Below are 26,222 nucleotides of genomic sequence, written 5' to 3'. Positions count from 1 at the left end.
TATTATTTTTCTTATAGAGGTTTTAAAAAATTGGTTAAGATGTTAAAAATTGGTATGTCTACCCCCCACTTTGGTGAACTGGGATCGACTGCAGATTCTTCCAAAACACAAAATACACGATCAATACGAAGGCATGTATTCTTACCAGTAAAACAGTCCAGCACTCTCATGGAATGAGTGTGCTTTACTAGCGGTCATTGTATTACTACAGTACTAATAATTAAGAAAGTACTAGTTCCATGGCCCTTAAGCTGGATATCATGCATATCGAATAAATGCACAAACAGCTTTCCATAACCGTTTATAATATTCAGTATATGAACTGTACATTACTGTGAAAATGTGTGCTCCCAACACAATGTAGTATTAAATTTATATCTTGTCCTTTTTCATCAGAATGAGGATGCCCTCCCTCCTCGAGGTGTACGGTGTATGCTTCAGCTGAAGGATGTTGGCGGGAAACAAGTTCCCACTGGGCGCATACATCTCCTCTCCTTTCTGTCCCATGAGTGAGCGCAGTGTCTTGTTTCTAGACAGAATCTTGTCGTAAAACTCTAACCCGCCCCTGGCGTAGTCACGGGACACCCGAGCGGCCCGTCGGTCCGAGCTGTAATCGGACCACTGGGTAACGGCGTCCGAAGTGAGGAAGTAGGACACGGCGCCAAGCCCCAGCGCCACAAGGTTCACGGCTCCACGCAGCAAAGCGGGCCCGGCGTGGAGGCTGAACACCTGCTTCAGGACCACGCTGTACACCCAAACCCCAGCCAGGCACAAGGGGGCAACTGCAGCACTCACAATGGGTGTGCCCGACTGCAAACGCGCCACTTCCCGCGCTATGGAAAATTTCTGTGCTTGGAGGGAGAACACCAGTGACTCCTTGAGAGCCATGCCCCTCTCAGTGTCCCACTCCACTGTTTTACCATCGATGAAAATAGTCCGGTTCGTGATGCCACCGTGGTCAGCAGTCGTGCTGTTAAAGTTCGCCGGGATGCCAATTTGAGCCCCTGCAGGGAGCCATGGGACACCAGCGCTGACTGGGTGGAAACCAAAGCAGGCGAAGGCAGAGAAGTTCTTGGATGAGTCGACACTGTAGTCCTTTAGCACCTAGGAATGACAAGAGTAACACACAAAATTCCACGCAGATTCTATTACTTAAGCACACACCATGGAATCATGGGGAGTGAGAGGGTAGGCCCATTTAGGGTGCCTGAGAGCAAAATATGTGGAGTTTGTAACTGACCATTTCCTGCCACGCTACAAAAAGAACAACCGTACCTTCTGCAGTAAAATAATTCTTTTGCAAAACAACGCACAATCTCAAGCAACAAACGATACAATTGACGCTATTGCTCCTATGGCTATAAAAGAAGAAAAAAAATCATTTGGTGGCCACTGGACACTATAATCCTCTGATCTCAATACTATTGAGAGCATTTGGGAGATTTTGAAGATTGTAAATGATTTATCTTGATCTTTTTTTAAGATCACAAAAACCTGGGCGTAGGACGGTGGCCGACTAGTTAGCCCATCTCCCTCCCAGTTCTGAGGTCCGGTGTTCATATTCGGCCTTCCTGTGTGGAGTTTGCATGTTCTTCTGTGCGGAGTTTGCATGTTCTCCAGTGCGATGGACGAGATGTTGAAGACAGGACCCTACAGTGACGTAATATGATTTATTTTAATCGTTTTTTTCAGTGCTAATAGAGTTTGTTTGTTTTTTATCTGTAACTAATGAGGAAAAATGCAACCGGAGTTCTTTAAAGCCTTTTGTCAGGGTTTTCCAAGTTTTATTGTGCCAAGGCACATTTTACATTGGAAAGTCTCACCGCACACAACCCAAACATGCTTCACAGTGTATAGACAGGTTAAATCATATCTTCTGCCACCTAGTGGAAAAGCATTTAATTATGCTGGCATCGATAGATAAACAAAAAAAATAAATGTAATTAAATTTTAAAAAATGGAACGGTGAACGACTGGTTAGAGCGTCTGCCTCACAGTTCTGAGGACCGGGGTTCTGTGTGGGTTTTCTCCGGGCACTCCGGTTTCCTCCCACATCCCAAAAACATGCATGGTAGGTTAATTGACAACTCTAAAATTGCCCGTAGGTGTGAATGTGAGTGCGAATGGTTGTTTGTTTGTATGTGCCCTGCGATTGGCTGGCAACCAGTACAGGGTGTACCCCGACTCCTGCCCGATGATAGCTTGGATAGGCTCCAGCACGCCCGCGACCCTAGTGAGGAGAAGCGGCTCAGAAAATGCATGGATGGATGGATAAATTAAAAAATCATTTTCAAACCAATTAAACATTGGGAAATTTCTCCAGGCACACTAACTTAACCAGAGCACACCTTAAATTTGCACCTTCTGCTGGTCAACGAAAAAGATGAAATGTAGTTTCTAAAAAGCACAAAAAACAAAGCATAGGAAATAAAGCCATGGTTGAATCAAGTACCTGTTGGAAAAGGTCCTCTAGCTTGTCAGACAGGGTGACCGGCTCTCCTTTGTACCAGGCCTGGTAGAGCTGCGGTACGACGCGTCAGGGAAGACGTGGTAGAACATGTTGGCTGCAAAGACGCCACCGCAGCTTGTTACGAGCAGCGGAGTTCTGTACTTCTGAAGAAGCGCTGCATACTTGAGGAAGCGATATGCCATGTTGTGCTCACTTTAACTTTAGATTCAGGAGGAACAATCTGTGAAGACAAACAACATACATTAGGATAGGCATCATACTGCATGTCATTTAATCAAAACGACTATGTTATTGTTTTCCATTATTGTTTTTCCATTTGATATATGGGCTAAAAGTGGCAAAAGAAAATGAAAAGGCACACACAGTTACCTCCAGTAACACTGTTTTTCATTTGATTATTTTGTATATATAGTCTGTTTGCCATACAATATTTACTGTAATTATGACTTCAATACTGCGTAAGTGTAAGTTAGTGAAGCGTAAGGATATGTAGTCAGGCGAGACGACTGTTTTTTGTTTTAAAAATAGTTTCATACTTAGGATATTGATCGTAAATTACTACTGGGTTAGCGTAGGCCAGTAATAGACTAAGCAGAGTTTCGACTTACGTACACGTTCGTATTACTGCGTCGTAAACCGAGGCCAGTAAAGGTAATTTGGAGAACTTCACCTTAATATTATACGATAGAAATTTTGGCTAGAGTGTGTGTGTCTTCACCGTGACTTTAAAATACATTTGATGATTATTGTCTGATATTTACACATTGAAACAAATTAAGAAACCGTCTCACACGCACGAAGACTTACCATTACTGTACATGTAACACTGTACTGTACACGGCGGCTAAAGGGTTGTTATACTTACATGGCTTTCGTTCCGTGGAAATTAAACACCGCGCTGCAAAAACGACTGCATATGTTGTTTAGAGACGCCTTAAAACTACCACGTTGCCCAGATCATTCCAAGACAGCTGTGTACGACGAATGTGACAAGAAACCATGATGAAGAGGGTGGGGGGGGGGGGGGGTCGTAAAATGACGTCGCTGCCGTACTGCCGCACGGCGCGTTAGTTTTACGACAGTTAGATAACTTTGCTTGTTGTAAATTGTGCAAGGTCTGTTATAATTGAAAAGTGGTTTATATCGTTTATGTTTTAGATATTTCAACTTCTACTCCGCTCTTATGCATTATTGGCAAGCCACAATATTCGCTAGACTTAAACTAATGGGAGTATTGGTGAGTGTGTAGACCTGAACGGCATCCTACAAGTTCAGTATAGGGCGTTTCTAATATTTTGGTTATCTTGGTTACCAATACACAGGCCGCTATCACTAACTCAGTAAATCTGACGAAAATAATTGTTTTATACTGGCATATTTACACCACATTGTACACCGTAGATTTTCATTAAAGAAGACATGCTTTTCACAATTTAAAACAGTTCCAATGTCTGTGACATGCTTTACTAAAATACCGCATGGATCAAGAATTACAGTATAATACAGTATGTATACGCCTCCCCACTTACTGCTTGGCCAATGGAGAGTATGGATTTTTTTTTTCCAGTAACAACCAAGGTGGAGCTATGGGAATGAACAGTTGCACTTAAATCAGCAAAGCCCATTGTGTGGCGGGAGGGAGAGCATGCACCCATGACAACCATTTTCACTTGTGGAGCCAGCATAGATTTCATCCACTACACTGTGTGTAGATGGCGCACAAACACATCAGCAAACACAAATATCGGGTCGGCAATTTCACCGAGCAATCAAGTGGCTTATCAGAAACTAACGCTGTTAGCAAACACTAATCGATGCACCCGATAAAACTCAATGCAGCTCTGCTTACCTTTTGGCTTTGACATAATAACAGGGGCGTTGCACCTGCGGTGGATGAGGATGTTTCTCCATGAGAGTGCCTCTGTGTGAAAATGTTTCAGATAGAGCAGTCGCTTGAAAGTGGCTCTGGATCTTTGCCCAGCTGAGCAGATCATATCAGAGGCAGAGAAACTTGGTATGAGGTGGGTATTATGTAAATTAGCGCCGCTGTAACATAAGAGTGGGGCGAAAGTGGATGACAGCTCCCTCACAGACACCTTTTCAGAAATAGACAGATCAAAGATATGGTTGGTTGTTACAATTCACACTTGATAGGAGAGCAACTATTTGATTTTTCATTAGGGATTAGAGTCCATGTGCACATACATGTGTTTGAACATACAGTATATTGTGATCAGATATGCTGATCCTAGTGGAAAAATCCTACTCACGTGCCGTCTCCATGGAAACAGGCAAGAGGAGGTGTAGGTAGGTGTGTGCGCGTGAGAGAACGCGAGAGGGGGCTGAGAGAGATAAAAACATACTGTAATTTGTGTCTTACTGTTTATGTTGTAGCATGGCCTCTATAAGGAAACAACAGGCATCATCAATAATACCCCCTTCATATTGTAAACCAAGGCTACAAAAATGTTTTGACGTGTGTGTTCATACACTCAGTACACAGATGAGGTTTAAAAGAGCATCTTACAGCATTGAAACTTTACTGGAGGGGTTAATGAACCTACTTTCTGGACATGCATGTGCATTGGAAAAGTAGCTTTCCTCCATATGCACTTAAAGTAAATATGGACTCTGCAATATGTGCACACTAATCAACAGCCACCATGAAACGAATGCTCAAATATACACTTTTTTTTTTCAGTGGACATATTGTGGAAAATCGACTTTTTAATTGCTTAGAAAAATAGTTGGGTCTCAGGAGTGCCTGCCCACCCATCAAGTGTGAAATTAAACAACCACGTAAATCTTTTGTTATCTGGCTACCGTGTTTCTGAAAATGTGTTGGTGAGCAAGCCCTTCAACACTGAATGTTTTCAGATACCAATCAACATTAAAGTAGATTTGCTTGATACACTGGTCTTGTAAAAGCATACAGTAAATAGTGTCAATGGAAGCTCACATACTTTGGCCACACTGTGAACTGGATTACTGATAGGATTTAGCATTAAAGGAACAGAGAAAACTGCTAATGAAAGGCAGTTACACCTTAAATTGTCATTGTATCACGGGAGCAACAATTCTCTGACTATTCAGCAGACAGTGCATTGAGCATTTTTCTGCTGTGCAATAAAAAATCCTGTATCTTCAAATTTTGTGTTTTACTCATTTTAAAACACAAAGAAAACAACAGAAAACTTACAACATTTGGAGATTGGAGAGTGTTTTGCACAAAATCATGATATATTTTGTCTCCTCAAGAACACCGTCTTCAAATAAATGCCTGGTACTCTCACGTTTGAAACGAGATGGACAAAATAAACTTTTCGGATCCTTTTAAAATTCATTTGGTCCTTCTGGATTGATGTACAGAACTTTAACGCTGACACATTAACACACCACTAAAAATCCAGTATAACAACTATAATAAACAATAACAGTAATATGAGGACAGTGACGGGCTGTTCGGTCCCTTTACGACCGGTGTCAGAGTTTGGTCCGCATTGCCGGCAGTAAGTCGGACTCGTTTCCGGTGGGGGTTGGACTCCGCCAAGGCTGTCCTTTGTCATCGATTCTGTTCATAACTTGGACAGAATTTGCGCTTAAATAAGAAAAGAAAAAAAGAAAAAAAAACTACTTCAACGATAATTAACTTAAAATGTATTGCACATAAAAGTTCAAAAGATTAGACCTAAAACAATTTTTTTGTAAATCTTAAACGATTAAAGCTTACATGAAAATGTATTATACTTACTAAGTCAAATACTGTATAACTGAACTATACTTAAATGTACTGTACCAGACAAAAAAGTTGAAGCCACTGTATTATGTAATTTGAACATTTAATTCAGTGATTTGTTCATGTACCACTAGATAGAGCCCAGGTACCAATAGCGGTACTCATGCCACAATTTGAGAACCACTACCCTAACACATTCAACCCTCTGAAAATTGTGAAATATTCTACATTTCACATGGTCCACGGGAAGTTGCATCAATCAGATCCTCTGCAGGCCAAAAGGAAGTTCACTCTTTTTTAAATGTTTCTTCTTCTGACAATTCGATGATATTTCAACTATGACTTGGGTCGGGGTTTAAAATCTTGTCTCAGTCCTGTTACTGTAATTTTTATTTTTAAATTACATTTTTTATTTAATCGCTGTAATGTGCTTATTAGTAAACATGCTGTTAGCATTCATGCCATGATGAAAACCTACTCTTGTTCTTTTCAGTCAAATGACTTTCAGTACAATAAATCAATGACAAAAACAAAAAATGCTTGAGTAATTACCCCCCTGTTTTTCCTGACTATATTTTTCTGTTTTTCTGACTATTTTTTTTCTAATGACTAATAACAATACCATCTATGTGACTCAAAGACAGGAGTATTTCCCAGTGTCTTAAACCCATATCAAAATCAAACTAAATAAACCGGTCATGTTGCTTACTACGGAATCCGCAAAGAGTCAGTTGCAGTCCGCGTGAGTTCGATCTGTCTTGATAACTCAGAAAAATTAGTCAATAGAATAGGTGGAAAAAAAAAAAAAAAAAAGAAAAACAGAAACAAAATTGTCAGGAAAAAAAAAGGGGGGGGGGGGAAATTACTCGAAAAAACAGGAACAGAATTACTCAGAAAAACAGGGGTGGGGGATTCATAAAACCGGGTGGGAAATTAGACAGAAAAACTGAGAAAATAAGTAGACAAAACATTAAAAAATATTTTAAAAAAACAAAGCCCCCCAAAAAATTACTCAGAAAAACGAGGTTTTTTTTTTTAAATCTGAGTGAATGCAATACGCTTCCGTAGCTTGTAGCTTTCCATCCTGTGACTAAAAAAGAAAAAAAAAGAAAGAGAAAAAAATTCCCCTCTGAAAACCACCACATTCTTTGGTCTCCTCTTCTTTTGACCGTACTATACCCCTTTAAAGACTTGGGGAGCAATCCATTTCACTGAAAGGGGAATTCTTTCACGACAATTGTGACATTTCTACACAAACATAAGAAACGGCATTGGGGGAAAGTCAATATGCTTTTTGTCGTTTTATTGTAACTTAATATATCCTACTGAATCAAAAAAATAAGTATAAAATAGTTTTGAGCGTTTACAAAAAAAAGTCGTTCACCCCTTTGGGGCGACTCTATTAATAGCATCAGCTGTTGCAATACAAAGACGAGCTACTCGACGTATTGTTCCGCAGATGTGGGAAGCCCGACTGCGGCGCGAGGGCGGCGGCGGAGGGACCGGCAGCAGCGGCGGCGGCGGCGGCGGCGGCGGTGGTGGCGGCGGAGTGAAGCCAAGAGGTGCTTAAAAAAAAAAAATTATGTCGTCTTGAAGGTTGTTTTTCGCCTTCACGTCTGCGGAGCACCTATCGGTAAGTGGCTGTGTTGTCGAGGGAAAAAAAGACAAGAGCTTGAGAGACGTTTTGTTTTCGCGGATGGTTCTGGCAGGGTAACACCTACTGGTCATGTGGCGTTCAATTCCCCTACTACTTGGCGTAGAAATGGCCCCTTCAAGTGGCTTTGGTTAGTGCCACTGATGTAGTAATAACTAGTCGACTAATGACGGCGCGAGTGATGTTTGCGGCACGATTCGCTCCTGGTTTTGCGGAAATCGCATTTGTGCTGAAAAACTTGAGAACGACGACGAAGCCACTTAAATGTGTTATGCGTGGCCGGCTGCTGTTGGGCTTTTACACACGCTCGAATAAAAAGCTATAAAGCACGGGGGCCTCGACTCTTGTGTATATCGTTCTGTCATTGACATCAATAGGGGGGGGCGGGGGGGGGTGATTGATTTGCGCCTGCGGAATCCTCGCACCCCTCTTACACTGAGTGTTGAGCTACTGAATGGGCACACAGGCTGGTGAACGTCTGTGCAGAGGACACACAGATTTTTGTTGCGTTTAATCATAGGATGAGATCATTTCGAAGCAACAGTAAGCGGAAACACACACACGCCCCTCTGCTCGTGATGATGTGACTGATGTTCAAGATTCAGGTGCTGTATCACAAATATGTCTTCATTAATTTTACCGAGTGGTTATCACATCTGTCTCGCAGCCAAGAGCTTCTGGGTTTGAATCTCAGCCCGGGCCTTCTCGTGTGAAGTTTGCATGCGCTCTCCCCCCCATGCTTGCATGGGTTTTCTCCGGATACTTCCTCCCACATTCCCAAAACATTCATGTTAAGGTTATTTGGAGGACTCTAAAAAGTGTGTGTGTGAAGGGATGTGGATGTGTTTTCCCACATAAAATGGGCAGTGTGCACAAGCAGGTGCTTCACAGAACAGCATTATGTAATGATCAAGAATTGAAAATATACTTACGGGGGGAAAAATGGCGCTCCTGAAAACTTTTTCAGTTTTAGAAAGACATATTTCTATTGAAAAGAAGAGAAACGAGTCAGCGTGTGTTACTAGTGATTAGTAGCATGTCTGCCTCACAGTCGAGAGGTTCTGGGTTCAAATCTCAGTTCAGGCCGTACTGTGGAGAGTTTTGCATTTGCGGCCTCTATAATTTTTTCTCCAGATACTCCAGCTTCCTCCCACCAAAAAACACACGGTTGGTTAATTGAAGACTAATTGTCCATATAGGTGTGAATGTGAGTGTAAGTGGTTGTTTGTCTAGATGTGCCCTGCGATTGGCCGGACCAATCCAGGTTGTACCCTACGCCTCTTGCCCATTGTTTTATCATGTGCCTTTATTTAAACGTCTACTGTGTTTTAGTGGTGATCAGTCCAGGGTGTATTCTGCCTTTCACCCAAATGGCATTTTTTCCACTAAGTCAGTGTCTGGTCAAAAATGACCAAAGATTTGGACACAGCAATCTGCAATACATGGGGTCCTTGGTTTACGACAAAGTTCTGTTCCCACGGTGTTGAGTTGTAACCATGCAGTAAGTCAGAATGTGCTGTGGTCTATCATTAACCTACATTAATGTAGTAGTAATGTTCAGTAAATATTTGTATGAACTTCTATGCCATAAATTTAAAATACCGTATTTTCACAACAATAAGGCGCACCGTATTAAAAGGCGCAGTCTCATTTACGGGGTCTATTTCTGTATTTAACACATACATAAGGCGCCACCGTATTAAAAGGCGCAGTCTCAGGTCTATTTCTGTATTTAACACATACATAAGGCGCACCGAATTATTGGGTGCAGGCATGGTAAAACATACGGTAGCATGCATGCACGCGAAAACAATGTTTTTAAAAAGGCAGCGGGAGCAAAACTGAGTTCGGTTGTACTTTATTGAAGTATTTAACAATGTACCCACATTATTTTTTGATCAATCCTCATCCACAAATCCATCGAAGTCATCATCTTCTGTATCCGAAATGAACAGCTGGGAAAGTTCTCCAACAAACACGCCGGGTTCCCTCTCGTCATTGTCGGAGCCAGTCTCGTTGCCGGGGGGGCTGTTCAGCAATGATGCCTGCTTTCGCGAAAGCTCGGACAACAGTCAAAGCAGATACCTTAGCCCAAGCATCCACAATCCATTCACATATGGTGGCGTAACTTGCCCGGCGCTGCCTCCTAGTCTTAGTAAAGTTGTGTTCATCTGTTTACACGGATGTCCAGCGGTTCGTCAAGCCTCCCGGAATGATGGCAAGCTCCGAGTTATTGTACTCAGTCGAATGGTGACTGTAGAGACGCTTCTCCCGGCTGTTCATTGCTCATTAATCCATTGCTCGAGCTGGACTTCCAACTCGGGCCACCTCGCCTTGTTTCCGCGTTTTCTTTTTCTTTTTTTTCCTGGGGAAACTCAGCTTCGTCTTCTTGACTTGGCGAAGCTCGTTTTCCTGCCTCCTCCACTTGCGAACCATGGATTCGTTGATTTTGAATTCTCTCGTGGCTGCTCGATTTCCCATGTTCCTCCGCGTAACTGATAGCTTGAAGTTTAAACTGTGCTTCGTAAGCGTGTCTCTTCGTAAATGACATTTTTGGGGGCCCTTAGCCAAACCGATGTTGTTTTGCACAATGCACACCCCGGAAATGCTCCCAGTCAGTTAAGCGGTTAAAAAACAAACAAACACAAAAAGTCAAGCGGAGCGCTCATCACACAACAACATTTATAGATGTTGGAACTCGGTGCACACATAAGGTGCGGCGCATTATAAGGCGAAAATTTAAGACTTTTAAGTGCGCCTTATGGTCGTGAAAATTTGGTAATATAATGAAAATCAATATGTCGGTAACTGAGTGGGCCTTCTTGAGCTGCGCGACGACGTTATTTTACGCCATGCGGCCTTTGTGAGCTCAAAACCTCAAATGTCATGACTATTATAATACAAGGCCCTCCTGTATTATACATCACAGTCTACACTCCACTGGTCTGTTTTCTTTCTGCCCTCGAATGCCAAAAAGTAAGTTCCAGAGACTTTAGTTTTGTCTTTCTGACTGAGACGTTGTTTACAGTTTCCACTGGTACTATTTTCTGAGCCGAGTTGGTACTGATGCGACTGACTTGCGACCAGTTCAGGGCGTACCTCGCCTACTGCCCATAGTAAGCTGGGACAAGCTGCAGCTCACCCGCAACTCTGTGGACAAGCATGATCGGAAATGGATGGATGAGTTGCTACTGTGCAGTTGAGGGTAAACATCCATAACCTGTCAATGTCAACATGTTAAGACCGTCTTCATCTCATTTAACTGTTGATCCAGCTTGTGCTTTCATAATCTAGAGCCCAACAAACTGCAGCACCGAACAAGAGGTAGCTCCAATGTTCCAGTTTTATTTGACTGGTGGCAGCAAGAAAAAGTTTGTGATCTGTTGTTTAGTTGTTTCATAATATACTAAAACTATCACCAGCAGTATTTTATAGAACACTGTATATGTATACTGCACATGTTTTTCCCTGTGTGACAACCATCCATACTTGATTGGAGAGAGAGCTTAAGCTGGGGGTTTTGGCTCTGAAATTGTCCACCTACTGCTTATACTGACTGGCAGGCTTTGGAAAGGAAGGAAACATCTTCCTTCCCTCCATTGTGCAGGCCAGGATAAGATGGCCGGTCGCCAGCTGACAGCTGTTTCCCGGTTGCCCGTAAGCTTGCTCACATACATGCGAGTCTTTGTGGGCGCACACCATTGAAATGCCAAATTAGGTACGGATTTATTGACAAAATTGGTCAGCCCAGTATTTTCCCCCAACTTTGTATTTTAGCACCTTGCGACAGGTTTATTGGTAGTCTCCTGTAAAATCAGATTAGATTCACAATGGGTGTTTTTCGATGTGTTTGTGTAGTTTGGGTCGATACTGATTGATGTATTGATCATGTCAAGCTCACATCGACAGTGTATCTCTGACTTCTGTGTTTACACTGCACTTTCACGTCAGATACCCATCAAATTTGTATCCATCATTTGGAAGATGGATCATTACGGTCTGAAGATATCACATTCTGTGTCTGCCATGACACATTCGATTGGTGCTGCTTGGAAAGTCTAAAATCTGAATTGTGTCACTTGAGCCAGGCGATGTACGACTTTTAAACCCTATGTGTTATAAGCACATCAGCACCATCAAGTCCTTGTGTGGCATTGCTTCACATTTCTTCACACCCTCATCTCATCCCTGGGCTCGTCTCCCACTTCTCATTCTTTCTGGGACTCTCTCCTACATTGTGCCCTGGCTGTTGCGTGAGTGTTCTTCTAGAATAGCACGATTGAATGACACATAATGAAGCTCCTCTGTCATTTTGGCAGATTGATTGTGACCATATGGGCCTCCGGACTGCACATATGCGACCATTTCTGCAAAGGATGAGTGTCAAACGTGTGCAAAGTGTTAATACATGAGTGTATTAACACAGAATAAGGTCAAAACAACAACCACAATGTGAAGACAGTAAATCATTTTGAAATTCAAGAAGAGGAAAGACAGGAATGAGTTAGGAGGGGGGGGGGAAATGAAAAAGTTGGCAGTAACCATGGTTTCAGTACAATCTGTCTTTGTTTGAATGTGCGTGTTTTCTCTCAAAACATGTTCACCACGAGCTTCAAACACTGGAGGTGTGGTGTCGGAGGTGTGAACAGAACACTGTGAACCGCTTTTGACAACATCTATGTGATAACAGGAGAGAAATGAAAGTGAATATGAAGTTCAGACTTGCTTTGTTTCACCTAACCGAGCCAAGCCCCACCTCTTCTTTAACATTCTGCCCAGTTGAGTTTAGTTTAGTCTTCTTCTGATCTTGCCTGTTTTTGGTTCAGACCCAGAGACGGACTCACTTGTTTTTCCATCTTAGACTGGCTAAAATCTTGGTGAGGATCTTGCCAAAAAAAGTATTTTTTTATTTTTTATTTGAAGGACAGGAAGTTACAAAAAAAAGATGAACAAACACAAGTAAGGTGCAATATTTGCAAACAGCTTGGCCTTGGCGGAGTTCTGTGCTTGACTGAGTGTCATTCTACAGCAAAAGAGTTCTCTGTTTGTGACTGAGGTCTATTCCTACAGCGGCGACGTAACCTGAATTTGTAAGTAAGTCGGAACATGCTGCAGTCTACTTTTTTTTTTTTTTTTTTTTACCTATGTGAATGCCAGCGTAAAGTAACGATGACAGTAAACGCTGCATCCGCCTGAGCAGGCCACACCACGGGCTGGCAACTGGGGCGGCCACCCTGCAAGCCTGCGGCGTGGCACTACCCGTCACCCCACCTCCAAGCGAACGAATGGTGGTGGTGTGTAGAGAATAACGGTAAATTGTTTCCTGCTATTAAAATGTTGTAGTTATTATTAGGGTTGGGCATCGAGAATCGATTGGAACCAGGACTAACGTTCTGGTTCTCCAGGAACCGGTCAAATTAAAAGATTTCGGTTTACCAGTTTCGATGCCTATTCCGCCAGCCGCGAAGAAATGGCGAAAAGCAATGAACAAGCGGCGTAAACCAACGAAGAAGAACGGGCACGATGACATGCTTGTGCCCAACGGCGGCGAACAAAAGTGTCTTAACTTTGTTAAAATGAATGACCAGTTTCCACAGTCCAACACTTGGAATAAGATTACATTGCGCAAAGGAGGCTTTAACGATGCGCAGCGTCTGACGCGCTCTAAGCCTCAACCTACACCGCGCGGAGCTTCAGTGAAGTCAACTCTCAGCCACTTTGGTGAGTGAAACAATAAAATACATCTATGCCCACATTGAGACAGCTAACAAGGTAAACGGTTGCTTGCACTTTTGCACTAATGGTTTTTAGCGTTCATTTTAGTCATCAAACCAACGTAAGCGGCGATGACAAAAAAAAAAAACTTAACATTGGGCTAAAACTTCACCGTTAGCAACATTACATCACAATGAATTGGGACAAAATTCACCTAAACGTCTCACAGTATCACAAACACTAACCTTGTGCCTCATCAGTGGGTAGGGAAATAAATCAGCGTTTTATAGCGTTTGGTTCCATCCAATAAAAGAAAAAAAAAAATAATAAAATCTGGTTAAGTTCCGGTGCGTACCCTTCAAAATAAAAGGCTACAAGCCTAAAACAAGTGGTCAAGTTAAAACTTGCACATATCAACCATTTGACGTGATGAAACAGAATACAGGGGCAGCTATATAGCATTGTTAAAATAACTGTTTTAACTTGTACCGCTTATCCTCACGAGGGTCGTGGGCGTCCTGGAGCCTATCCCAGTTATCTTCGGGCAAGAGGCGGGTACACCCTGAACTGGTCACCAGCCAATCGCAGGGCACATAGAAACAAACAACCATTCGCATGCACATTCACACCTCTGGGCAATTTAGTCTTCAATTAACCAACCATGCATGTTTTTGGGATGTGGGAGGAAACCGGAGTTCCCAAAGAAAACCCACGCAGGCACGGGGAGAACATGCAAACTCCACACAGGCGGGGCCGGGATTTGAACCCCGGTCCTCAGAACTGTGAGGCAGATGTGCTAACCAGTCGACCGGCGTGCCACCAATAAAATAGTTAAAACTTTTTAACTTTTAGCTGAAACATTAATTAATGAATAAGTCAATTGGGTTAGTTCCAAACACATTGCCTTTTAGTTCATAGGTTTAATATTGATACTGGTTATAAAGAACCTCGGGTCAAATTTTCACTTTAGTCTATGCTGTGGGCTGCTAAGAAAATGGATGTTCATAATTTGGACTTTTTTGACCCAGCCCCCTAAAAGAATCAGAATCAATAATCGGAACTGGAATCGCTAAAATTCAAACGATGCCCATAGTCATTATTGAGCATTGATTTGAGTCGATCACTATCTTTGTTCTTTACTAATATGAGAATGTGAGTAGAAATGGTTTGGAAGTGATGCAAACGTTATCCGATGAGAAATTTCAGAATTTAACGAAATGTATTTTGTCAGCGCATGCACACAGACCAGAATATTACTTTCAAAACCCAAATTAAATACAGACAATACTTCAATTTCTTTAGCATTGGAGGTGGAGGGGAGGGGGGGGGGGGGGGGGCGCGTATAATACATCAGGACAAGGAACAATTTCCTTCAAAATGGCGATTTTGGGGGGGGGTGCATATTATACTCAAGTGCATATTCTACTTGAGAAATCACGGTGTATATATAATTACTATATTGGTCCGGCATGGCTGCAGGCGTCTGAATCTCTCATCATACCTGGAAACGTAATTTTTTTTGTGATAGCAGACACAGTAGTGAAGTAATAATTCTAGTAAATATTTGGATGTAAAACACTTGTAGACCATAAATATTTAACAATCCAGCGAAAAACAGAAAGTGCACTGGTTACGGTGCGTGGTTTCTTGTGCCACGTGATGAAGTATCCTTATGCTACTGCGCAAACTAGTTCACGCCGCACCGTTTGTAACCTCATCACTTTATATATGGGGACTGCTGTGAACTGTGGAACCCCTGTAGTTTATTGATTCTGCGCGTGGGACCACTTTGTTCTACTTTCGCCTGCCCAAGGGTGACTGTTAAGGGTGCAAGAGGACATTATTCAGAGACAGAGCGTGCGCAACAGCCATGGGAAAAGGAAGCGAGTTACTACTGTAGTAGTAGTAGTAGTAGTAGTTCAACTACAGTATCTCCCTTTACTGGTGCCACCTTGAATTCACTGGAGATCCAAGTGGTCTTATTAACTATTCTTTCATATTTTTAGACTCTTGCTAGATTCAAGCTTTGGCTCTCAAACAATGGGAAAATGTTTAATCTTTGTCGGCCAGCTTTCATCACAATGGCAGTTACGCAGTCGCTATGCTACAAGGAAAAAAAGGGCTGCATTTACCGTAAAGGCCCTTTGTGGGTTGCCAGAGTGAGCCCTGCTGAGATAAAAAGCAGCAACCACAGAAAACACACTGTCCTAGAGAATGCAATATTGCTGCTTGTAACAGTTGAGTGCGTTTCTTCTCCACTTTGTGCTACGATCTTAGCGGTAATCTTTGTCATTGTGGTCACAAAGGAGTTACATACAAAAAAAAATGTCAAGGTATCAACTCAGCAGCCCGTCCCAGTCAAGTCTTTTCTCTCTGTTTTTAAGTATAGACCGGTGCATCGTAACTGCCAAACACGAGCCGCCCTTACACCTCTATCGCCGTCGCTGCCGCTGAGGGGTAGCCATGGCGACCAGCGCGGTGCCAAGCGACAACCTGCCAACGTACAAGCTGGTCGTGGTGGGAGACGGCGGCGTCGGCAAGAGTGCGCTCACCATCCAGTTTTTCCAGAAGATCTTTGTGCCGGACTATGATCCCACCATAGAGGACTCATACCTTAAACACACAGAGATCGACGGACAGTGGGCCATACTGGACGGTGAGTGGAAATGAACGCACGTTTGTCAAGCCTTCGTCAAGGGAGGATGGGTGAGCAGAAATTTGACAGGCAGGGTACTCCCTGGACAGGTTGCCAGCCAAGCGCAGCACTCGTATAGACAAACAAGCATTCATATTAACATCAGTGAAACTAACATGCATTTTCTTGGAATGTGGGAGGGAGCTAGAGCACCTAGGGAAAACCCTCGCAAACACAGGGAGAATATGCAAATTACACGCAGGAGGGTCCAGGCCAAGATTCAAACCCAGAACCTCTCTACTGTGAGGCAGACGTACTACCCACCGGTACACTGTGGTGACCTGTTACATTTAAATATACCTAACAAAGGGTTACGGTGTACCCCCATATATTTGCAATTTGATACAAATTCACCCATTTGCAGATTTTTGTCCTCAATTATTTGCTGAAAAACTCAGGCCAAATTCTTGTCTAATATAAAAGTTGTGCTTTGGTACAATCGCGTGGCGCCTTGGTGCCAAGGATTTGTTGGAGTGAGAGGAGGAGCTTCTATTAAAGACACACCAAAGACTCAACTAAAAGTAGTGTTTTGCCGCCAGCTTCTGGCATCTATAAGTAAGTAAACCTTATTAGGGCGGCATTCAATTACTCATGGATTTTCGCTATTCGCAGCAGGGCTTGGTCCCAACCCCTCAAGTGAAAAATGTTTGTGACAATTTTAAAATGTTCCTTAAGCATGATCATGAATGACAATTTTCAGCATATAACTAGGGATGGTGAATACTGGTGGTATTGGCTGTATTCCATAGTATTGGGTATGCCAGCCACCGATACGCAAGGATAAAAAAAATCTGACATCGAGTAAGTGCTCCTTACCAGCAGTTGGTGCTAGCTATACTGCGGCGGTTTCACACATCGGTGAGGTCTTTATTCACAATTATCTGCCATTGCATTTAATGAAATTGTGCATCAAAAGTACTAGTGGTATTGGTCTGAAAAAAGTGTTATCAAACATCTGTAGTTATAAATCTTATTTTTCCTGGGTTTTTGTGCTCGTATGCACCCACCTAGTGCTGGACACAGCCGGTCAGGAGGAGTTCAGTGCCATGCGGGAGCAGTACATGAGGACAGGAGACGGCTTCCTCATCGTCTTCTCGGTGACGGACAAGGCCAGCTTTGAACACGTTGACCGCTTCCATCAGCTGATACTACGGGTCAAAGACAGGTTAGACAACATGCAAATACACACTTATACTACATTATTTTACTGTGTAATTTAAATATCCTAAAGTAACACCATTGTCTCAGGTAATCACATAATTACGCATGTTTCAACTCCCACACATTTTTTTTTTCCAGCTGTCAAGGCGCTGGTCGTTTTTAAAAAAAATAAATAAACACTTTGACTTCTAATGAACAAAATCAGCCAGGTTGGTCTTTGCATGCTCAGCTGAAACGTTGCTGGGTGGTATTGTCCTCTCCTAGTTTTGTCAGTTATCAGAGAACTTCTTCCTTTTATTTAAAACTCCACCGCCCGTTGGACCAAAATGTAAGACATGTTTCTAAATATGCAAGTAATTGTGACCAACAGTCACCTCTAAAAGGGACTTTGACATGGTAGGAAAGAGGAAGTAAAACCAAACATGTTGTCCGTTGATATTAAGCTGCACTGTGCTCCACATCATTTCCCATTGACTGTATATGCGGTGGTACTTGTAACTTTGATTTGGTCAAATTTAAAAAGATCAATTCAGAAATGTCCAAACTTAATGTCGACAGTCGACAACTTTATTCACAGCTGGAACTCGAACATGAAACACTTTACGGTAACTTCCCGTGCATACAGTACAGGCACATTCTTCTTTCAATTCAGTCCTATTTTCAAAATGTGTCGCAAAACTCAAAATACACAACTCCAATCTGGGTCGCACGGCACACTAGGCTGCTGCGGGAAATTATCCAATTTAATGAGTCATTTTTAAATTAGTTTATCTATTCTATCTAAAAATGGGTGCCTTGGATTAGTAAAGGTTGGAATTGGGACACACTCAGCTTTTGATGTTGGCCAAAATGAGGTCTAATAAGGTGTGCTAATGCAGTAGTTCTCAAAGGTTTCACACCAAGTACCACCATAATGGCGAACGTTAAAACACTATATCATAGTAGCCCCAAAAGTTCAAAAACGAGGCAGAGGTTTTATTCCTAAAAGGTCTTTTTTTTATATTATTGGAAGCCACTGTATCATTATGTACAGTTTGAACATTAACGCTGTGCTTAAATATAGGAAAATAAAAAAAACTAATTTAATGATTCAATTCAAATGTATTGAACATGAAAATTAAAAATGTTACCTAAATAAATGTATGAAAACAAACATTTGTAAAAGATTTAGTGCAAATGATTGTACTTAAAAGTTCAATACCACTGACCTGTACTGAACTAGATTTGGAAAAAGTTTGAAGCCACTGTAACATTTTGCACAGTTTGAACATTTAATTCAATGATTCTTTTGCATACTCACTAGAGGTACTCGTACCACACTATGAGAATTACTCATCTTATGTCAAAATGTGTACAACGAAGTTGTATTTTTCAGGAAAATTTGAGTTCAACTCCAAATCTGACAAGTTTATAAATTGTAGATTAATAAACTCTTACTTGTTGTGTTTCTTTTCACAGGGAGGCTTTTCCTATGGTGCTGGTGGCAAACAAGGTGGACTTGGTCCATTTGAGAAAGATCACCACTGACCAGGGCCAAGAGATGGCTGCAAAACATAATGTAAGTAGCACCTACGGCAAACACATACATAAGAACAAGCCATTAAGACTATTTGTATAAAATTACCCATCACACCAACAAGTATCGTTAGAGCACTGTTTTTTGCACAAAATGAGATCATACAAGTATCTTGTCTGCTTTGTTTAGATAACTTACATTGAAACCAGTGCCAAGGACCCTCCAATGAATGTGGACAAGGCCTTCCACGAGCTGGTCCGTGTTATAAGGTAAATCTAGGCTCACCGATGTCGTTTCTTGTCTTAACACGCTTGTCACCGTTTTCAATAATTACCTCCGCCAAGCACAAGGCAAGTATTGTTTCCCATGTGCGACGCTTGGTTTGTCAGCAGTAATATGCCAAAACACATCTTACCTGATTTCCAAGAATCCTGTCACAGGAGGCGCCAGGGAGAACCCATTAGATTTTGGTTCAGATCCAGATAAGGATACATATTTCAGGTCGGAATGGTCTAAGTTGGAGGGATTTATGGGCCGCCGGCTGGATGGCGTGCTGTTCACTGCTGCCATCTAGTAGCAGCGTATCTGAAGCTCACTCGTACCACTGTACTGAAATCCGTTGACTTGACACAAAAGTACGCGTCACTTGCACTTTCTTACTTTGAGTCTATCCTCAAGTCAGCGTTGGTGTCCTTTCAGACAACAAGTCCCCGAGCGAAACCAGAAGAAGAAGAAGAAGCTGAAATGGAGAGCGGAACGATCCACAGGTTCTCACAGATTCCGCTGCGTCATATTGTGACCTCTTTCCTCCTCAATCATTCCCACATAACACACGTACACACGAATACCTTCGGTTGGCAGGGAACTCCCCAGTAAGTCCATGACTACTGGAGCACAAAAAAGGGAGACAACTGGGGGGGGGGGGTCTTTCGCCTCCATTTTTCCATGGAGGATTTTGATGTCGTACCCCTGTTAATACTGAACCAAAAGTACTGACATGTTTATTTGGTGTTTTCCAATATGGCACAAGGAAGCAGACTCTGGGGGGGAAATGAAGATGGCCCGCAATCACATCGACAAAAAAAAAAAAAAAAAAAAGGAAGGATGTGTTTCATGGATTTCTACTAGTCATCACTCGCCATCCCAGGGAGAAGAGCACCCACGAGTTGGTGGTTTTGGTTCTGTGTTCTCTCCACTGAGTAGACATCACAGTGGGACGTGATGGAAAAGAGTGAAACATTAACAAATGGATGTTATGAAGAACGTGTTGGAACGAGCGGAGGAAATCCATGTTGTGTTTGACCAGTGAACTTTGTAGCGTGTCCAATAACTTTTAAGTCTTGTCATTGTAAATCGAAAGTTGGTCAAGTGTATGTGTTAATGCAAAACACGGTTCCAGCTACAACTCAAAAGGGAAAGTGACAGGATATTGGTGCAAAACCTTTACAATGTATCCAGGCCACGTAGAAAAGAAAAATGTTACATTTGGAGGGGAAGTCGTACAGTTAAGAGAATAAGGTAGTAGTAATATGTGAAAAAAAAAAAAAAGGTGAAACGTTGCGTGAATAGCCACATAAAACTGCTCGTACAATGATGCTGTTTCTGTATATAAAACATTGACAGTGATGGGTTTAAGATCCTCATTCTTAAGAGTGTGAGTTTATTCTCATTAAATTGACTTTTTGTCATAGTACATCTTTCTTCAGGTTTTTACGGTAATAACTTAACTTTTTCTTTGAAAATGACATTGAATTTTTTTCCCCCCCCCCACAGTAGTATAACTCAAAACAATTAACTTTGTGAAAGAGGCTTTTTCTTGTAATTGGCTTCACAAAATACTTTAATACATGTATTAATTTAATTATTTAATTCAGAATTTTAATCAAAACACTTATTTTCTCTATTTGACTTGTAAATTATGATCATTTTCTCTTTATATTAACATTTCTATTATTAGTACAACTTTATTCTCTTCATTCTCACTGAATTGACTTTTCCTCCGTAACAATACAACTTTATCCTTGTGGAATTATTAATTCTTTTGTTTTTTGCCAATTTCTTTTCCTCTCAAAATTAAGCTCTTTTCTCCTTAAGTTCAGCTTTTCTTTTTGTAAAATTGGCATCTTTCTTGTAATATTGCTTTATTCTCAGAAAATGTTTACTTTTCCATGAGAGAACCTAAATATCATGACTTAAATGTCATTTTCGCTAAATGTATTACTTTTTGGGAAAATGATGACTTTTCACCGTAATTTTGACTTTATTTTTGTAAAAAACAATTTTATTTTTACCCATAATATTCCAGTTTACAGATTTTTTTTTGCATTAGTAGGATTTTATTCTAGGACAATTAAGCAGTTTTTATTTTTGTAAAATCTTGACTTTTTTTTCATATCACTTTAGTCTCAGAAAAAAACAACTTTTTTCTAACAGTATGTAATACTAAGACTTTACCCTTGTAAAATAATATTTTTCCCCTTTGAAAATTATGCTGTTGTACCCGTAGTATGATTTTTTTTTTTTTGCATATTTTTTTTTGAAATTATTATTGGGGGCCTTTTTTCTAGTAAAATCAATGTGTTCCTCCCTCATAATATTGATTTTATTTTTGTAAAATGTAATTTTTCTTCTAATATCACCACTTAATTCTCAAAAATATGACTTAATTTATGTTGTATCCCCCGACCCCCGCCATCATTGTGGCCCCAGTAATACTCGTCGGTAGGTCATCTTTATTGTGAATAGAAAATCCACAAATTTCTCTCACATTGGATGTGAAAGTTACGATCTCAACATTGATAGTGGGTGCTTGAAATGCCAAACTAATGTGATCTGACTTCTTTATAGTTGTTATGTGGGAGCTTTGCAAACCAATGAATTCAGGTTCATGGTAGACCAATCACACTCAGCGAAGGGACAGCACACGAAGCCCTGGGACTAGTACAATGGGACTTTGAAAAGCCTTTACCTCCATGAGGCAATATGACGTCAAAATACGACAACGATTTTAGATCAGCAGCGAGACATTCAAGGGAAGGTCGGATGGGAATGTACAATTTAATAACCTATGAAATGGCTTGTACTGTTAGCGCGCTAGGAAAAAAACAAAACATTTGGGTAACCTGTTGTCTGAATGAATTGTCCGTCAAAGAATACATTTTTGCACTTTTAACGCAATTTCGGACTTTCCTCTGGGCATACGAGAAGTGAAATAGTCCAAACAGTTTGGAATCTAAAACTCCAGAAGAAAAGAGGGAAAAAAAAAAAAAAAAAAAAGCATCAGTGTTGTAGCCCCGTGTGTCTGGGTATGCCTGTTGTATTCATAAGGACTGGGAATGAGACCAAATGTGCACTTGAGGTCTTCAAAGGGAAAATAAATAAAGTGAATGGCATGCAAAGCCACCTAGAAATAAAAGGAGGTATCAACATTGGACATTAAAGGGACCTCACAAAGACTGAAAAAGTGACTCGAAAAATTATTGAATGTGTCTTATGACAATGTTGCATCGTGTAGGTTTGATACCATTTTGTCTTATTGATCGGAAAATGTGTGTGTGTTTTTTAAACAATAATATATTGATGTACGTTACCTCAGCGTGTCCCAGACCTGGACAAAAAGAAAAAAAAGAAAACATTCCCCAACCTGTTTTTGTTTCCTTTTATGGGACTTCAAAATAGATTCTGGGGTTTTCTTTGCCTTTTGAGCTCAATAGCCATGTGGAAAAGGTTTCTCTTGTTTCTGTTTATTTTTCACTGGGACATCAAATCGTGGAGTCAATGCATGTGGATGAAGATCACACTACTACAGTATTTATGTCTGTCTAAGTTAGCAGATGTTTAGCTTAGCCTAGCAGAAAAGCTTGAAACGGCTTCGTATCCAAAGATAAAACTCAGCCACCAAAGCATTTACTGTATGCAGGGGTGTCCAAACCTTTTCCTTCGAGGGGCGTATATAGAAAAACTTAAGGATGCAAGGACCACTTTGATATTCTTCAACTGTTTTTTTTAAGCACACTAAAACCTATCCATCAAGCTATTATATATTAAGAGTTATTTTGAGAAACTGATACGTCACAGCTTCCTGTGAAAGGTGATGAAGTTTCGCATTTTTCATGATTTTTCCCACTAAAATAGATCCGCCCCTGCACTGGGCTGATCTCCATATTCAGAACCAAAACCAGCATTCTGTAATAAACTGAAAATTGTGAAAGCATTGTTCACGTGACAATTGTAATTCATTATTAATGTGCTATGTTCTCAAATCAGATCATGAGACAGCAAAAAGTGGACGAACATATTTTTGGTTCTGAAACTGAATTATCGTTATTCACATTTCACTTTTTTAGTTGTAAATATATATTTTTTCATATCTAGAAAGGCTCTATAAATAAAACAATTTAGTATTATTAGTAGTAGTTGTGTTGGTGTCACCCCGCAACACAAAAAATGGACAGTGGGCCAAAAATGTCCTCATGCCCGTTGTTTGGACACCCCTAGTGTATGTTACGGTTTCTGGCTGTAATGCTATACGAAACAACTGCTTTTTGCTCCTATACTATGTTAAGGAACTTTTTCCCTGCCCTTATGCTAAGCTACTTTAGGCCCTTAAATGTGCAGTTGAACAACTGCATCTAGCCCTTATGCTAATTTAACCAGTGGTTTCCTACTCTGTTATGCTAAAAAACTGTTAATGGACCTTATGCTGAGCTAAGGTAGATTCTAGCCCTATGATAAAAAACTTTTTTTTTTGCCCTAATGCTATGCTAAGCAAAACAACTGTTTCAAGCCATTGTACTATGCTAACCAACTGTTTCTTGCTTTTATTCTATGTAAAAGAACTATTTTTGTCCTAATGCTAAGCTAACTACTTCTATGTATGCAGTTAAACCGTTGGTAATCTAAGTAACTTTTCTTTTTTTTTTGCTTTATTGCTATGCTAAGTAACTGGGTACGTTCGGAAATTCACTCCGGAACGTTCGGAAACTCAGAGCGTTGTTGGAGTGTGCGCACTTCCGCCGCTCTGACTGAGGAGAGAGAGAGGCCGGACGACAGGCAGAACTGACACATTCAATATGGCGGACGCACTGACGTATCCCTGCCAATGGCCAACACGCTCGTTAGTAAAGTCATAGAAAATAGAGTGCGCTCTGCCCCTCTGAACGCTGCACTCTCAGCGCTGTGAGAGCGTCAGATTTATTTTCCAAACGTACCCTCGAGTGTGAAGCAACTGTTTCTCGCCCTGTGCTCTGCTAAGCCCTTTTTTTTTTCTAAATCACCAATGCTACTGTTACACTAAATAACTTTCTTGTTCGTATAGTATGTTAAACTATTTTCTACCCTTATCCTAAGCTAACAGCTAGTTAGTAAAGCATCTGTTTTGAGCCATTTGGTATGCTACGCAACTTCTTTGTGTAATGCTACCCTAATGTTATGCATTTCTTACCCTTATACAAGCAATTTTTTGGTTGTTTTTTTTACCTTGTGCTTTTTATTTGATTTTTTTTGACCTAATGTTATACTAAACAACTGCTCGTGGCCCTTATGCTAAGTGAAGCAACTGTTTCAAACAATAACTTTGTTTCTTGTTCTAATGCTACGCTAATGTTCCACTAGACAACTGTTTCTACCCCTAATGCTTAGTTAAGCAGCTGTTTCTTACGCTAATGCGATGCAAACAAAGTGTTTGTGGCCCATATGTTGACAGAGGGCCCTTGGGCTATGTTAAAAACACCTGTTTTTCTAAGCAACTGTTTTAATTTTTTTAGCTGTAATGATACATTGATGTTACTTACACCTATGCTATGCAGCTATATTAAGAAGCTGCTTTTGGCCCTTATGCTGAGCTAGGGTACAGTTTGTAGACCTTGTGCTATGAAAACACGTGCTTTTGTTGCCCAAATGCTATGCTAAGCAACTGTTTTGCTCAACTAACGCACCATTTCTTGCGCTAATGCCAACCTACTCTTTCGTTTGACCCTTATGCTAAGCTAAGCTAATATCTTAGTTGCATCCATCCAATGTTTGCATCCATTTTGTCCAAGGATTCCTTTAAGACCAAACTAATGTACAGTATTCACAGCGCTTCACTTTTCCCCCATTTTGTTATGTTACAGCAGAAATTCACTTGTTCTGCAAAATTCTACACACAACACCCGGTAATGACAATATGGGAAACTTTTTTTCCCTCAGATTTTGAGGAACACAAAATAAATAGTGAAAAGCGCTGTAACTTTCTAAATGCACTGTAACAGCTGGGTGTTATATTTAATTTTTTAACCCTTATGGATTAATAGCTGGTACAAAAAGAATTCTGCTGTTCGTTAATGAATGTTTGGCCAGACCAAATACAAAACATTGAAGGTGAATAAAGTGTTGTTAAACCCTGAATGTTATGTGAGCTAAATCGAGCACTTTTTGTTGTCAAATATTTTTAAACGTGACAAAAATGAATTGACAAAAGAGGCTTTTTCTGTCTCTGTCCCGTTTTGAAAAGACCCGTCGTAATATTTTACATTTCGGAGTTGTGGCACTCTGTGTGGTTTTAAATGTTTGTTTTTTTTGGACAGGTTTTTTTGTCTTGTATCTGACTGAGGAGCTAGCCGAGGCGCAAACGGTGCCTTTTTAATCTAGCCTCAGGGGGGCCATCACAATAAAAGTATTATGACAACACTGACTCAATTATTATTATTTTTTTTTCATCCACTGTCAGCTTTAGTCTCACTTTCGATATTGTATGTTTGGCTTTTTAATTCCGAGTGGTTAACAGCATCGAACGGAATACTTATTGAATTGCTCCTTGTTATAACTACATTGTTTGAACACTAACACGTCTAAATGATTAAATGATTATTGTACTTTAAATGTTAAATACAACTGAACTGGACTAAAATGTACTGTACTAGATTTAAAAAAAAAAAAAAAAAAAAGTTGAAATCACCACATTACGTCCTGTTCTTTCACGTCCCATTGAGGACTATAACCACACTTTGAGAATTACTGTTATATTAAATATCCATCCATCCATCCATTTTCTGAGCCGCTTCTCCTCACTAGGGTCGCGGGCGTGCTGGAGCCTATCCCAGCTGTCATCGGGCAGGAGGCGGGGTACACCCTGAACTGGTTGCCAGCCAATCGCAGGGCACATAGAAACAAACAACCATTCGCACTCACAGTGAGTCTCCAATTAATGCATGTTTTTGGGATGTGGGAGGAAACCGGAGTGCCCGGAGAAAATATATTAAATATACACAAAATTATTTTCAGAAGGCCAAAACA

At 40.9% G+C, this 26,222-nt stretch overlaps 2 protein-coding genes across 7 annotated transcripts; one reads left to right on the top strand and one right to left on the bottom strand.

The window, feature by feature from the left end:
* Window positions 1-288: 288 nt before the first annotated feature.
* tmem177 (transmembrane protein 177) lies at window positions 289-3,500 on the bottom strand. Its single transcript, XM_061792146.1, is given in 4 exon segments — window positions 289-1,104; window positions 2,453-2,523; window positions 2,526-2,690; window positions 3,336-3,500. Coding segments are annotated over 3 exon segments (930 nt in total). The 5' UTR covers window positions 2,653-2,690; window positions 3,336-3,500; the 3' UTR covers window positions 289-372.
* Window positions 3,501-7,640: 4,140 nt separating this feature from the next.
* Window positions 7,641-25,620, top strand: LOC133486660 (ras-related protein M-Ras). 6 transcript variants are annotated; one of them, XM_061792151.1, is made up of 6 exons: window positions 7,641-7,768; window positions 15,960-16,231; window positions 17,282-17,435; window positions 18,890-18,989; window positions 19,137-19,216; window positions 19,647-25,620. In XM_061792151.1, exons 2-6 carry the CDS (start codon window positions 16,039-16,041, stop codon window positions 19,744-19,746), a joined length of 627 nt encoding a protein of 208 aa, XP_061648135.1. In that variant the 5' UTR covers window positions 7,641-7,768; window positions 15,960-16,038; the 3' UTR covers window positions 19,747-25,620. The 6 variants fall into 6 exon arrangements, with proteins under 6 accessions (XP_061648135.1, XP_061648136.1, XP_061648134.1 ...); XM_061792150.1 differs by having other exon boundaries at window positions 7,654-7,768; window positions 15,965-16,231; XM_061792148.1 differs by having other exon boundaries at window positions 7,655-7,839; window positions 15,965-16,231.
* Window positions 25,621-26,222: the final 602 nt, after the last annotated feature.

This window comes from Phyllopteryx taeniolatus, chromosome 12 (genome assembly GCF_024500385.1).
Source record: "Phyllopteryx taeniolatus isolate TA_2022b chromosome 12, UOR_Ptae_1.2, whole genome shotgun sequence".
Lineage (NCBI taxonomy): Eukaryota > Metazoa > Chordata > Actinopteri > Syngnathiformes > Syngnathidae > Phyllopteryx > Phyllopteryx taeniolatus.
The sequence above is the reverse complement of the archived record's forward strand: the minus strand, read 5'-3'. Positions and strand labels throughout refer to the sequence as shown.

Excerpts from the sequence above, each read along its gene's own strand:
- LOC133486660 (XM_061792151.1), top strand. The coding sequence starts at position 16,039 with ATGGCGACCAGCGCGGTGCCAAGCGACAACCTGCCAACGTACAAGCTG. Across the intron at positions 17,436-18,889 it reads ATACTACGGGTCAAAGACAG|GGAGGCTTTTCCTATGGTGC; the intron begins GTTAGACAACAT and ends TTCTTTTCACAG. Across the intron at positions 19,217-19,646 it reads GAGCTGGTCCGTGTTATAAG|ACAACAAGTCCCCGAGCGAA; the intron begins GTAAATCTAGGC and ends GTGTCCTTTCAG.